The sequence below is a fragment of the Neoarius graeffei genome, chromosome 20 (assembly GCF_027579695.1).
Source record: "Neoarius graeffei isolate fNeoGra1 chromosome 20, fNeoGra1.pri, whole genome shotgun sequence".
Taxonomy (NCBI): domain Eukaryota; kingdom Metazoa; phylum Chordata; class Actinopteri; order Siluriformes; family Ariidae; genus Neoarius; species Neoarius graeffei.
In genome coordinates this window covers 14,449,525-14,463,022 of record NC_083588.1, presented here as the reverse complement: position 1 = coordinate 14,463,022, position 13,498 = coordinate 14,449,525, and the positions used below count along the sequence as shown (strand labels likewise).

The following is a 13,498-nucleotide window of genomic DNA, read 5'->3' as shown; positions in this document are numbered from 1 at the left end:
AGGGTTAATTATTTGTTGAAGTCAACATTCATCATAAGTGTCCTGTTCCTTCGATCGCTTGCATTCTGATATAAGCGAGAGCGGGGGGGGGGGGGGGATACGTAAGTGAGCAGTAGCTCACAGTTGGTCTTGTTTTTTTGTTAGGTTGCACTTCTTTCATTGACATTTTCCTGTTTTTACTCGGAGATAAAAGAGAGCGATGCAGCAGCCCTTTAGTTCTTCAGTCTGTCCAGCTCTGTCACTTCCTCACCTGCATCTTCCAAAGCTTCAACTTTCAGTCTTAATACCACAGTCAGTGGTATGACGAGAGTCATGTTCGCTATGATGTAAATCGCAAACTAATTTCGGCCGTAATTCGGCGTAACTGTCGTATAGCTTCAATGTATTCTGGAACTTTGAGTCTATAAAGGAGGCTACCGGTATAAGCTTGTCATGATTGTTGCCTAAATTATTCTTTGGACCTCCAGTAGAATATAAAAAAAACCAAACCCTGGATACCAAACATGTCTTGGTTGACTGTCTGTCTACGTCCAGACTAAGGAAAAGATTGTGTGCTCACTTTGTCCCATTGTTGGCTTTTACACATGATAATGACCATATTTGTTGTTTTATGTCTGTAGGTCCCCAGTCCTGTGCTGAATCTGTGTCAGCGGTATTGCGATTCGCCGCCGCTAACCCTGCAGAGCATCGAAGAGCACGTCATGAACGTCCTCAAACTGTATGACAAGATCAAACCAGAGACGGTACGAACTCAAATCATCACACTTGTACTTGTTAGAATTAACAATATGACTTCATGAAAAAAAGGGCTGAAGACGCAGTCGTCGCCTGCATGCAATAAATAGACATGCATACTGTATCAAATAGACATAAAGAGCCAGTGGATAGATGTCTATGGATACATTTGGCTAGACAGATGAACCTAAAGTAAAGTGTCAGGCCACGACAAGCTGACAGAGCTTCAGAGCTCTTTATCACAGATTATACAAGTCTCTGCAACTGTACTGGAGGATGAGAACACTACTGATCCAGACGATATTCCCACACTTGGTGTTTGGAGAGCCTAACATATCACTCCCTATTAGAACCCTGCACTCCCGCGGGAGTCCCGCGGGACCCGACGCAAAGCAGTGCAGCGCGGGACAAATTTTGAAAGCTTCTTTCAAAAACTTCTCTCACAATTCTCAGAGGAATTTTGCAGAACTTGACAAGAGGCATTGTTCTATATCGGTAATACGCATATTGTAATTTCGTCAAATTCGGTCACATTTTACCAGAGTTCCAGCCCTTGATTAACAAAATTATACTTGGACAATTTCATGAGACTGTGTTTTCCTTCTGAAATCAACTCCTCTCTCAATTTTTGGAGGAATTTCACGAAACTTGGCAAAAGGCCTTGTTATATGTCATTAGTACGCATATTCTTGTTTTGTTCAATTCGGTCGTGTTTTACTAGAGTCGTGGCCCTTGATTAACAACCTTGTACTTTCACAATTTCATCAAGGTGTACTTGCCTTCTGACATCAACTCCTCTCACAATTTTTGGACGAATTTCTCGAAACTTGGCGAAAGGCCTTGTTATATGACGGTAATATGCATATTGCGATTTAATTTAGTTTGTGGAAATTTTACCAGAGTTTTGACCCTCGATTAAATAACTTGGACAATTTCATAAGGGTAGATGTTCTTCTGAAATCAAGTCAAGTTTATTTGTATAGCGCTTTTAACAATAAACATTGTCGCAAAGCAGCTTTACAGAATTTGAATGACTTAAAATACGAGCTAATTTTATCCCTAATCTATCCCCAATGAGCAAGCCTGTGGCGATGGTGGCAAGGAAAAACTCCCTCAGACGACACGAGGAGGAAACCTTGAGAGGAACCAGACTCAAAAGGGAACCCATCCCCATCTGGGCAACAACAGACAACATGACTATAACATGAACAGTCCTAACGTAAAGTCAGCTTCGTTGATGCTATAAACCCCCCCACCGACGGAAACCCAAGCGCAAAACCGTTCACAACAACCGTAGGCCCAAAGTCAGCAAGTCAACTGCAGTCCTAAAGTCAGCAAGTCAGCTGCAGTCCTCAGCCACAAAAGCACCACTGCAAGAGTCCAGAGCGTCCTCCAGGCGCGACCCCCAACTGTCCACATGGGGCCGCCCTCCACAGGAGCAATGCAATGAGACTCCAACCAGACGTAGGGCACCAGGATGGATCAGGCAGGTCCGAGGAGCAGAAGAGGTCAGCATCTCGATCCCAAGACCGACATGTAACTCAGAGGGACAGATTTTGGGGGGGGGATCAACTCCTCTCACAATTTGTGGAGGAATTTCACCAAACTTGGCAAAAGGCTTTGTTATATGACAGTTATATGCATATTGAAATTTCGTTTAATTTGGGCAAATTTTACCAGACTTATGCCCTTGATTATTAACAAAGTTGTACTTTGGCAATTTCATGAAGGTGTGCTTGCTTTCTGAAATCAACTTCTCTTACAATTTTTATCCCCCGCTGGCCAAAAGGCCCGAAGGTGGATTACGTCGTGGCGATGTCCGTCCGTCCCAGGAAGGGTACTCGCCTTCTGAAATCAACTCCTCTCGCAATTTTGGGAGGAATTTTACAAAACTTGACAGGATTATTTATTATATGTCGGTAATACACATTATTGCAATTTTGTTCAATTCAGTCACATTTTCCCAGAGTTATAGCATAGTTGCCAGCGGGGAATATTGTGCTCTCAGAGCGCTCTTGTTTGGAACATGTTGCAGGCATCGAATTCAGAATGATTGTATATTTATGAAAAACAATGAAGTTTATCAGTTTGGACATGAAATATCTTGTCTTTGTATTGTATTCATTGACTATAGGTTGAAAAGGCTTTTCCTTTTTTTTTCAGGAATCAGGGTTGTAATTATTTATACAGCAGTATGTGAGCAAATGTAAATATTGTGCGACTTAGTACGTTTCGGAAAAATTTCTGTGCAGTTCATTGTGTCGTATTTTTGTCATATTGTCCACCCCAGTCAGTAGTTAGAACAGTTCTATTTTGAGTTTCAGGTTAAACATCAGAGAGGCAGTTGAGGATTGGATATAATCAAGTCTCTGAGTCTGGACCAAATAGCGACCCTTGAGGAATTCCTGTAGTGAACCATTGAAGCTCTAGGCTACATAAAATTGAAGATGTGCTCAAATAAGGTGGGTGCAAAGCTTCAGATACTCTACTCGACATGGGTGGAGATAATGATGACGTAAAGCCAAACCAAAGTCAGTTGTTGAGAAGGATGGATATTGAGGGACATCTAGATCTCAAACAAGGTGGAAAGGGAAGCTGGCTGAGATCAGGTCTGCATGTAGATAGCCAAGCTGAAATGAAAAGTGAGACGACATGCTTTTCTCAGCTCAACGTGAACCTGAACATGACCTTTGTAATGGAAATGTTTTTTTTTTTCCTTTAAACAAACAATTCCTGTTCACTAGTGTAGTCGAGATCGGTGTTTCTCAACCACTGGGCTGCGGCTCATTCATGGGCTGTGAAGCACCATCTCGTGGGCCGCGAAATTTTTTCAAGTTTGACGTCAAATACTAAATAGTTCAGGATGTTGTAGTATCCCAAATGGACAAGTCAAGTGGAATAAATACATTTGTGGGTAAATTAAGAAGAAGAAGCCTTTATTTTGTCACTTTCCTCCTCTACATTTAACTCCCGCGTGTGCACACAGAGAGCGAGAGAGAGAGCGCGCAGCGTGCTGAATAAATAAATATGTTTGTGGGTAAATTATATGGATCTGTGATGCCTGCTGGAAGAGAAGAGCAGAGAGGATTGAGAATCGAGCTGCTGTGGTTTGTTTATACCCGGTACTCAAACTTGTAGCGTCCTAGCAACCTTCTCAAAGATGCGTACAAAAAGCCCAGAAACTCTTATTTACTCGGGCAAAAACGATGCAGGGTTTATCTTGTAGTGTCCTGATCCCCAGGGTCCGGTTTCACTAAAGTAGTTTAGACTGGTCTATGGGTTAAGATTGGTCTTAAAGGAACAGTCCACCGTACTTCCATAATGAAATATGCTCTTATCTGAATTGAGACGAGCTGCCCCATACCTGTCCGAGCTTTGCGCGACCTCCCAGTCAGTCAGACGCAGTCAGACGCGCTGTCACTCCTGTTAGCAATGTAGCTAGGCTCAGTATGGCCAATGGTATTTTTTGGGGCTGTAGTTAGATGCAACCAAACTCTTCCGCGTTTTTCCTGTTAACATAGGTTTATATGACCAGTGATATGAAACAAAGTTCAGTTACACAAATTGAAACGTGGTGATTTTCTATGCTATGGAAAGTCCGCACTATAATGACAGGCGTACTAACAGCTTCTGTGTGCTTTGACAGCGCATTGATACGGAGCTCAGATATCAATGCGCTGCCGAAGCGCGCAGAAGGTGTTAGTACGCCTGTCATTATAGTGCGGACTTTCCATAGCATAGAAAATCGCTACGTTTCAATTTGTGTAACTGAACTTTGTTTCATATCACTGGTCATATAAACCTATGTAAACAGGAAAAACGCGGAAGAGTTTGGTTGCATCTAACTACAGCCCCAAAAAATACCATTGGCCATACTGAGCCTAGCTACATTGCTAACAGGAGTGACAGCGCGTCTGACTGACTGGGAGGTCGCGCAAAGCTCGGAGAGGTACGGATCAGCTCGTCTCAATTCAGATAAGAGCATATTTCATTATGGAAGTACGGTGGACTGCTCCTTTAAGTTTCTTTATAGACCGGTCTAATGCAAGTAAGACAGTTTCACAAAAGTTAAGACTAATTTTTTAAGTCTAATTTTAGGCTTAAAAAGTAAGACACCCTCCCCCCAGTCTAATATGGGTCGAAGGGCTATAAAATTTAATAAAAAAAAACAGTCAAGCCGTAAGTGCCATCAATGTCAATAACTACAAGAAAGCTTGAAATGTTAAGGCAGTGAAGTACATTGCAAGTATGTAATACACAAATTTAGGCTATTATAATCTAACTATAAAGTATTCAATAAAGAACAGTGTAATGCCAGCTTATTCATTTTATTAATTATAAATAATATAAATATATATAAATAATATAAATATCAATTCATTTATGCATATAATTACATCACCACTCATCACTTATCTCTCTCTCTCTCTCATACACACTCTCTCACACACACACACACACACACACACACACACACACACACACACACACACACACACACACACACACACACACACACACACACATTACTACATCACTCCTCCATCTGCGCGAGTCTCTTCAATTTAAGTTGCAGTCTTTCCTTTTGGTAGGCTCTTCGTGTAATGTCACATCCGCGCAGGTACTGGGTGATGACAACTCCGAGGGTGGAGGAGCCTCAGCTTCAACGTTGCTAAGGGAGTTGCTGGGTCTGGCGAAGCCGGTTACTCCGCTCTCCTTTCCTCCTTTCACTCCCCAGAATAAGGGCAACTCGTCGCCATAAATGTTGATGACCATTTCGGTGGTTACTTTTAATTTCTTCAAACCCCCTCCTCCAGTGGGGGTGTTTTTACGCACCGCAGCAACATCTCGCAGATGGATTAACGCTATTCACAGACGACGTTATTTTTTCCCACACTTCATGTTTTTTCTTATTGCTACATTCTTCGCTGAATTTGCCTAATAAAACGTCTTTGTAGGAATTAAATTCCTCTAATATAGCCAGATTTTCCGAGTGGCTAAACGGCACTGAACGACCACTGTCCGCCATTTTTTTTGTTTTGAAAAGAGTCTTAAAATACCCACAATCCTTTGCAGCATAGTACGACTTAAGATAGTCGGAGTCTTAACTGCTTTGTGCAACAGTATTTGTTAGACGTCTATGCTAAGCCCGACTATACCCGCTGTCTCAGTTAAAGTCATAGTCTAACTTAGTGAAACCGGCTGCAGATCTTGAACCAAGCCACGTATAAAAAGTTGTTCTCCTCCATGCTCATCCAGGTTTTCATCTGCGTGTCTGTGTAGAACGATGTCTGCAGCACCAGGTAGTTTGAGATGTCGGGGAACTCAACGGATGGGTAATTTTCCAAATCCGAATGAATAACTTGATTTAAACACGACAAGTTGATCAGCAGAGCTGGTGGGGTCCTGCATGTCGAGGAAAAAAATAATTACAAATACAAAAGACTAAAAATAAACACAATCTTAAAAAAAAACTTAATCTGTTGATTATCTGTTAATTATCTTCACATTAAGTTAATTAATAATCTGCATAACTATTGTCTTTGTATTTAGTTACAGCTACAATAGGATCAAAATTTATTCTACGAATGTCAAATTTTGCGAGGAAATTTTTCTTTCATAGAAAAAATCCTTCTTTGTTAGCGTGTAAGGATCTAATCTCATTGAGTGGTTTCTATATCCACTTTTTTTGAGTGTCCTTCTTGGTTTTAATCACTTGATTGTTTGCTGGATACAAACATGTCAAGAAGTTCTTGTGTTAAAGGCGTCACGCAGTGGCGATAAAAGTCGCATTATTCTGCACCAGAATGCTTTCGAGATTCGAAATAAATTGACCGTCGATTTTTCAAAAGCTTCCTGCGGTTGTAATCGGTCCTTATTTGGTCATGCCCATCACTTGAAATTTCCCGTGTTCGCAGCGCCCCCTCTCGGTCAATGGAACAGCTGCGTGACGTCATACCAGTAACCACTCGGTGCAGTTGCAATGGCGGACACACCAGAAAATAGGAGCGATGCTGAGGAAATTAGCTTTGATTTTACCGATACAGAAGAAGAAAACGGCCCACAGGTAGAGATTTTGACAGCTGAATGTCCTGGTGGTATCCAGCCTTACAGATTTGAACCTGAGCGCTCATCTTCAGAAGAAAATGAGGACAGTTCTGACGACAACAGAAACGAAGACGAGAACGAAGAAGACCGGCGACTTGAAGACTTGTTTTGGTTGGTTTCTCTGACTAAATCACTACTTGTGTGTATTTTTAAAGACCATTTTCACTTGAATTAGAATGCTGTGTGATTAATCTATGATTGTGTGTAATACTGATAGCTGTAGGGGGTGAAAGTAGAGCTAGAAAGATTGAATTCTAGCAACTTGACAGCTTGCGATCTCGCGAAATGCAGTGGGCCTTCTGATACAGTAGACCCCTTGATATTCCAGTTTTCATCATTTTCCTTTTATTGCGGTTGATTTTAACTTGATATTCAGTATGTTATAGGCTGGGAGTATTGAGCTTTGTATTGTATTGTTTAGTAAACGTACAATCGTCAGTAATAAGTGATAATTATTAGTTAAAGGCAGCTCTGTGGCATAAATCACTGTAAAATTTGGACACAAGTCCAAATTTGGCCTTTTGGTTTCTATCCTATAGATCTATTTTGCTCTCCCATGATGATCTTAGACCTATTAAAAGCGACATGGGGTGTTGTACATAATATTGCAAGATCATGGAGGTTTAACTGGAGTTTTGTGAAACTTCTTGAACTGTCTTGTCAGTGGGAAATTCGTGTAAGGCAATTCCTGGCTGGGGCTCGTTGTTACAGCCAAACACAATACACCGATTAGGCATTTTGTATCACAGAATATTAATACATCATTTCATAGTGTTTTGAGTGTTCAAAACTATCCACAAACTGAATAAATCCACAAAATCCGCAACGTAAACAACTCTGGTAAACGCACGCTATAGAGAAAACATGGCGACAGGCCAGCATCACCCAAGGGAGGTTACTGGTATGACGTCACACATAAGTTGACCTAGTTAACGGCTGGCTGCCTAAATTTGGCTGTGCGCGTCAACTTTAAATGCTTGTAGCGGGCACATCGTGACACTGAGATCGCGGGAAACCGAGGGGCTTGAATAACCCACCAAACCCGACATTTTGACACGATATAGCCTGATTGCTGAAATTACCGCACGACGCCTTTAATGGACCAGACTCCACTTTTGGATCATTAATCCCTTCTGACTGAGAATGACCTGCATGCACGGTTGGCTTTTGGCACATCCATACATTTTTAAATACAACGCCTACAATTAAAAAGTTTGTTTTTATTGCATTTATTTAATTCCTGGGCTCCCATCTGTAACAGGGTGTGATGTTGCATCCCATTAATACACTTTACAACAGGTTATTAGATTCTAATAGAATAGATGAGCCAAAATAATTGGGGATCTTTTTTTTTTTTTTAATGGGCCCGACTCGTTACAAGTATGAGGTGGGCCTTAAAAGTAGAAAAGGTTGAGAACCCCTGGTGTAGATCATGATGAATGATTTCATTCTCATTGTGTCTCTTTTTCCACACCACAGCTTCAGTCATCATCTCACTTTATGAAGGATTTGGGACTGGACAGTTTGGATCAGGTGGAGATCATCATGGCAATGGAAGACGAGTTTGGTCAGTGCATCAAAATATCTCCTTACAGCTTCCTGTATTCATAGAGGAAGACGGTAAATGCCATATAACCCCAGCATTACAAATTCTAGGTTCCCTGGAACAACAAAAAATGCGAATTGATAACTTTTCATCTCATCTCATTATCTCTAGCCGCTTTATCCTTCTACAGGGTCGCAGGCAAGCTGGAGCCTATCCCAGCTGACTACGGGCGAGAGGCGGGGTACACCCTGGACAAGTTGCCAGGTCATCACAGGGCTGACACATAGACACAGACAACCATTCACACTCACATTTTACACCTACGGTCAATTTAGAGTCACCAGTTAACCTAACCTGCATGTCTTTGGACTGTGGAGGAAACCGGAGCACCCGGAGGAAACCCACGCGGACACGGGGAGAACATGCAAACTCCGCACAGAAAGGCCCTTGCCGGCCACGGGGCTCGAACCCGGACCTTCTTGCTGTGAGGTGACAGCGCTAACCACTACACCACCGTGCCGCCATAACTTTTCATGTTATACAAAAAAAAAAACGCTAACTTGATGTTAATCTCCTTTGTAGAAGCACATGCTATGTAAGAAATAAAAAACGACACGGTGTGCTGTTTCGGGAAAATAATCAATATGCGATAATACAGCTTTTTCCTTTTATACCATAGCAATTTGCTAACAAGTATTTTATTTTTTGTTCATGTATAGTTAAATTTAATATTGCTGACATCCACAAAATAAGTTAGTATCTGTTTTCTGTAATGTTGTAGCAGCTGTAAACAGTCGTTCCTACTCTTTTTTTTTTCTTGAAGTTAATAAGTGTAAAGGATGCTATTAACAACATTTTCTATTGCATGAGCATTGTATACCAACGTAGTGATGAACTGCATTTCCTGCAGGATTTGAGATTCCAGATGTAGAAGCAGAAAAGCTCATGACTCCTGCAGAAGTTGTACAGTACATCGCGAGTAAAAAGGACGTGAACTAATCAGCAAGTCTCACTTTCCACGTAAGGTGTCCTCTGAAACATCCACATTTCTCTAATTTACAGCCTTGATGAACCTAATGACTTCCATAAATAGCCTGCGTTTATTCCGCTCTTCAGGGACAAAATGTTTAAAAGACCTAGCATAAGAGACTCCTCAGCGAGGTGTTAGTTCAGGTCTCTTCCGTTGAGGTTCGGTTTCAGAGAAAAGATGTAAGAAAAGAGAGGCAATTCGATCTGTCGTGTGAGAAACGTTAGTAATGTCGGGCCTCGTTTATCAATCTTTTGTTGGGTGGAAATGTTTGCGTCAGCTAAACGAACTCGCCAAGTTTCCGGCGTATTTACAAAAATTGAGGAAACGCTCGAGTTTCTTGATGAAGACGAATCACCTTTAAATTACCAGTTGTATGCATGGCACGGGTGGTTTACATTTGGTAACGCCCACAAAACTCCATAAAAGGTAAACCGTATGCAGCTGAAATGACAAACGTCCAAAAGGCTTTCTCAGAGGAAGACGTGAAAGTTGATGCCAGTCGTCTTCTTTCGGCTGCTTTCGTTCGAGGTCACCACAGTGGATTGTTTCCACATATTTGATTTGGCATAGTTTTACACCGGACGCCCTTCCTGATCCAACCCTCCCCAATCTATCCAGGTTTGAGACCGGCACTAAACATGCACTGGCTTGTACAACCCCAGTGGCTGGGTATTTTACCTAATCTGCATGTCTTTGGACTTTCGGAGGAAACCGGAGCACCTGGAGGAAACCCATTCAGACACGGGGAGAACATGCAAACTCCACACGGAAAGGCCCCCGTCAGCTGTGAGGCTCAAACCCGGAACCTTCTTGCAGCGAGGTGGTACCAATAACCACTACACCATCGTGCCACCCATCGTGAAAGTCTATGCCACTGTTTCTCAAAGTGGTCCACGAGTTGATGTCGTAAAATATCACCTTTTATCAGTGTTTCTCAAGTCGTCAATGTGACTCCAAAAGCAAAGTTGTGAGTAGCACAGATGAGTCGTTTTCTATATCGAATAAAGTCCGATGTAAATTCAAACAGTAGCCTTTTATTTGAATTTGTCTGACATGAAGCAAGCCAACAGTTTTGTGGCACTGCCGACAGCTATGCCAATTTAGGTTACACTTTTTCATATCAACGTCACCTCTGAATGTGGAGGGAATGTGGAGAACCTATGAGTAACCAAATTAGACAACACACACCCCCGTCCTTCTGAGTTACATGTCTATCCTGAGATCGAGATGCTGACCTCTTCTGCTCCTTGGACCTACCTGATCCATCCTGATGCCCTACGTCTGGCTGGAGTCTCATCACATCGCTCCTGTGGAGGATGGCCCCATATGGACCGTTGAAAGTCACACTTGGAAGATGCTCTGGACACTTACAGTAATGCTTTTATGACTTGGCATCAAACTGTCAAAGATAATGGATCAGTGGCTGAAGACTGGGTCAGTCAGAAGAAAAGCAAAAGAAACATCCGACACGAGCAAGGACAAAGTGCAAAGACTTGGAGAAAACAAAGCAGTGCAACTGTATCAATGTGGCCCCCAATATGAGATTAAAACTCCAGTTTGGAGCCAGACAAAGTGGTCCTTGAGAAGGCCTTCCCTGGTGGCTGGGGAATTGATCTTGAATTCAACAGACCGCACCTCTGTATGAACAGAGAGCAACAATGCCGAGACCGAACGGAACGTGGAACGGAAGCTGTCAAGTGGATTTTGTATGCAGACGTTGTTGTTGTTGTTGTTCTTTTCTCTAAATCCGTGTATGAGGCCGAAAAGTTTTGAGCGTACTTGATGAGACCTGTAAGCGTTTTGGGCTGATGATATCCTTCAAGAAAACAAAAACGCAGGTGTCCCCTTGCGCAGGAGCAAACATTGCTTCGTATGGATGGCCAGACCATTGAGAGTGTGACAGAATTTAGGTATCTTGGGCAGGTCGTAAGCAGTACGGAAGATGGGTGTTTCACCGAACACCGTGTGGCTAGTGCGACAACAAAGTTTAATGAGTTGAGAATTGTGTTAACAGACTCGAGGGTGTCCATGGCCACTCGAAGAAAGATCGTGGAAGCGTGCATTCGTTCGCTGCTTATCTACGGCTTCTAAGTGAGCGTCAAATGGCCAAGCTTGCGGCTTGCTGGGCACAATGTCTACGTAGTACGGTGAAGGACGGGTGGCGCCGGAAGGTTTCCGGCGAGAAGGATGAAGCGTTTCACTTCATTTACTCGAATGAAGACTTCTTGGAAGCAACAAAGACTGTGGCCATCAGAGATATCATCACCGTATAGTATCTTAAATGGATTGCTCATGTGTGTAGAGAGAGAGAAGAAAATGGAAGACTCGCGAAAAAGGTCTTGTTTGCATTGCCGACAAGAAAATTCCACAGAGACCCCAGCTAAAGATCGTTAACTTGTTGGGGATCACGACCGAACAGGCAAAGCGGGCCAAACTTGAGTTTAGCAGGCTCATTAACACGTTTTTGGCCTGCCTCCGGGGTGATTATTGTCACTTAAGGAGAACTGTACTGTACTGGGTCTGAAAAAGTTTGATCAACACTGGGCTATGCCAATAAAACTAAACATTATTTGACAACAGCTTCTGAAAAGACCAAAATCGGGAGCTGGCTTACACAAAAGGTGAATTAAGTGAGGTGAACACTGCAAAAAATAAAACTCTTAGGAAGTTTGTCTATTTTCAAGTCAAAACATCTAGCCACCCTTATTATAAGACATAATTGCCCAACAAGCAAAACCTCATTTAGCTAGAAAGCCCTGGTTTTTAGATAGTCCATCTTGAAAATCTTGTATAGACAAAGTGTCTTGAAAAAGTCTTATTTGGAGCACCTTTGAAAATAAAACAACTTTTTTTTTTTTTTTTTTTTAAACAAGTAAGTACATTTTGGACATTTGTCAAATGCGGTTCATCTTGTTTCAAGAAAAAAAAACAAAGTATGCTTGTTTTGGGAATAAATGAACTTTACTGAAATCTTTGAATCTTTCATTACAATTCAACTCCACCTTACATATCCTAAGGCTACATCCACACGACAACGGCAACGAGATTTTTTTTTAGCGGGTAAAAAAAATATCGCGTCCACATGGGCAACGGATCAGTAAAATATCAGGTACATATGGCAACTAGGGCTGTAACGATATGCAAATCGAAATCGCGATACGCAGAGCCACGATCCGTATCGCGATACAAGAAGGCAGAATCGCGGTACACCCTTTCAAACTTCTCCTCAGCCCAAAAACAGAGGCGCTTCCAAACTTCAATTTATGAATACTTTACTTTTTATTTAAATTACATTTTAAACTTACTTAAATTACTTTTATTTTTTTATATCTATTAGTAAGTCGTTTTTTCGCCGACCTGCGACAATCTTCTGCGAGTCACGCAACGTCCACACTCGCCACTGGCAGAGCATTCATTTCTTTTAAGCGGTCGCCATTCTGGTTGCGACGCGGGGAGCGAATCTGTAAACAAGAAGCTCATTGGCTGGCTAGGTGTGCCACAAGCCAATCACAATCACTTGACCGGAAAGGCATGCAGTGTTGCCAGATTGGGCGGGTTTAGGTGCTTTTTGGCTGGTTTTGAACATATTTTGGGGTGGAAAACGTTAGCAATATCTGGCAACACTGAAGGCATGTCTGCTTGGGCGGAAGCCTTCTGCGGCAGTTACATTTTGACACGCGAGCAATGTTTCACCATAAAAATTCCGTAATTTCCATCTGTTTTCCGCGATCACAGAAAATCATTGGCCCTATGAGAGTGAGACAGTGAGAGAGCCACCCCTATAACCCCCCCCAAAAAAAATCTTAACGGATTTACACGATTTGGAAAAATGACTTTTTCAGAACTGAAAAAAACAGAGCTTCCGGCTCAACAGTATTATTTTGAGAAATAAAACAATCTTTGGATATACATTTGTTCATTTTTGCATACATATTACTCATTCTCTGCAGTGGTCTGAATTATTTGTTATTAAATAGTTAATGTAAGTAAGTAAATGTTAATAAGTCAAATTTACTACTTTAAAAAAACATTTAAAAAAAAATCGTGGGCGTATCGAATCGTGGGTCAAAAATCGCGAT

At 41.9% G+C, this 13,498-nt stretch overlaps 1 protein-coding gene across 1 annotated transcript in view; it reads left to right on the top strand.

The window, feature by feature from the left end:
- Positions 1-13,498, top strand: part of ndufab1b (NADH:ubiquinone oxidoreductase subunit AB1b) — a 38,393-nt gene that overhangs the window by 11,822 nt on the left and 13,073 nt on the right. The window contains exons 2-4 of the mRNA XM_060902523.1: positions 621-743; positions 8,323-8,410; positions 9,300-9,409. Of these exons, the coding sequence (XP_060758506.1) occupies positions 621-743; positions 8,323-8,410; positions 9,300-9,388 (300 nt within the window). The 3' untranslated portion in view covers positions 9,389-9,409. The remainder of the gene's footprint in view (positions 1-620; positions 744-8,322; positions 8,411-9,299; positions 9,410-13,498) is intronic.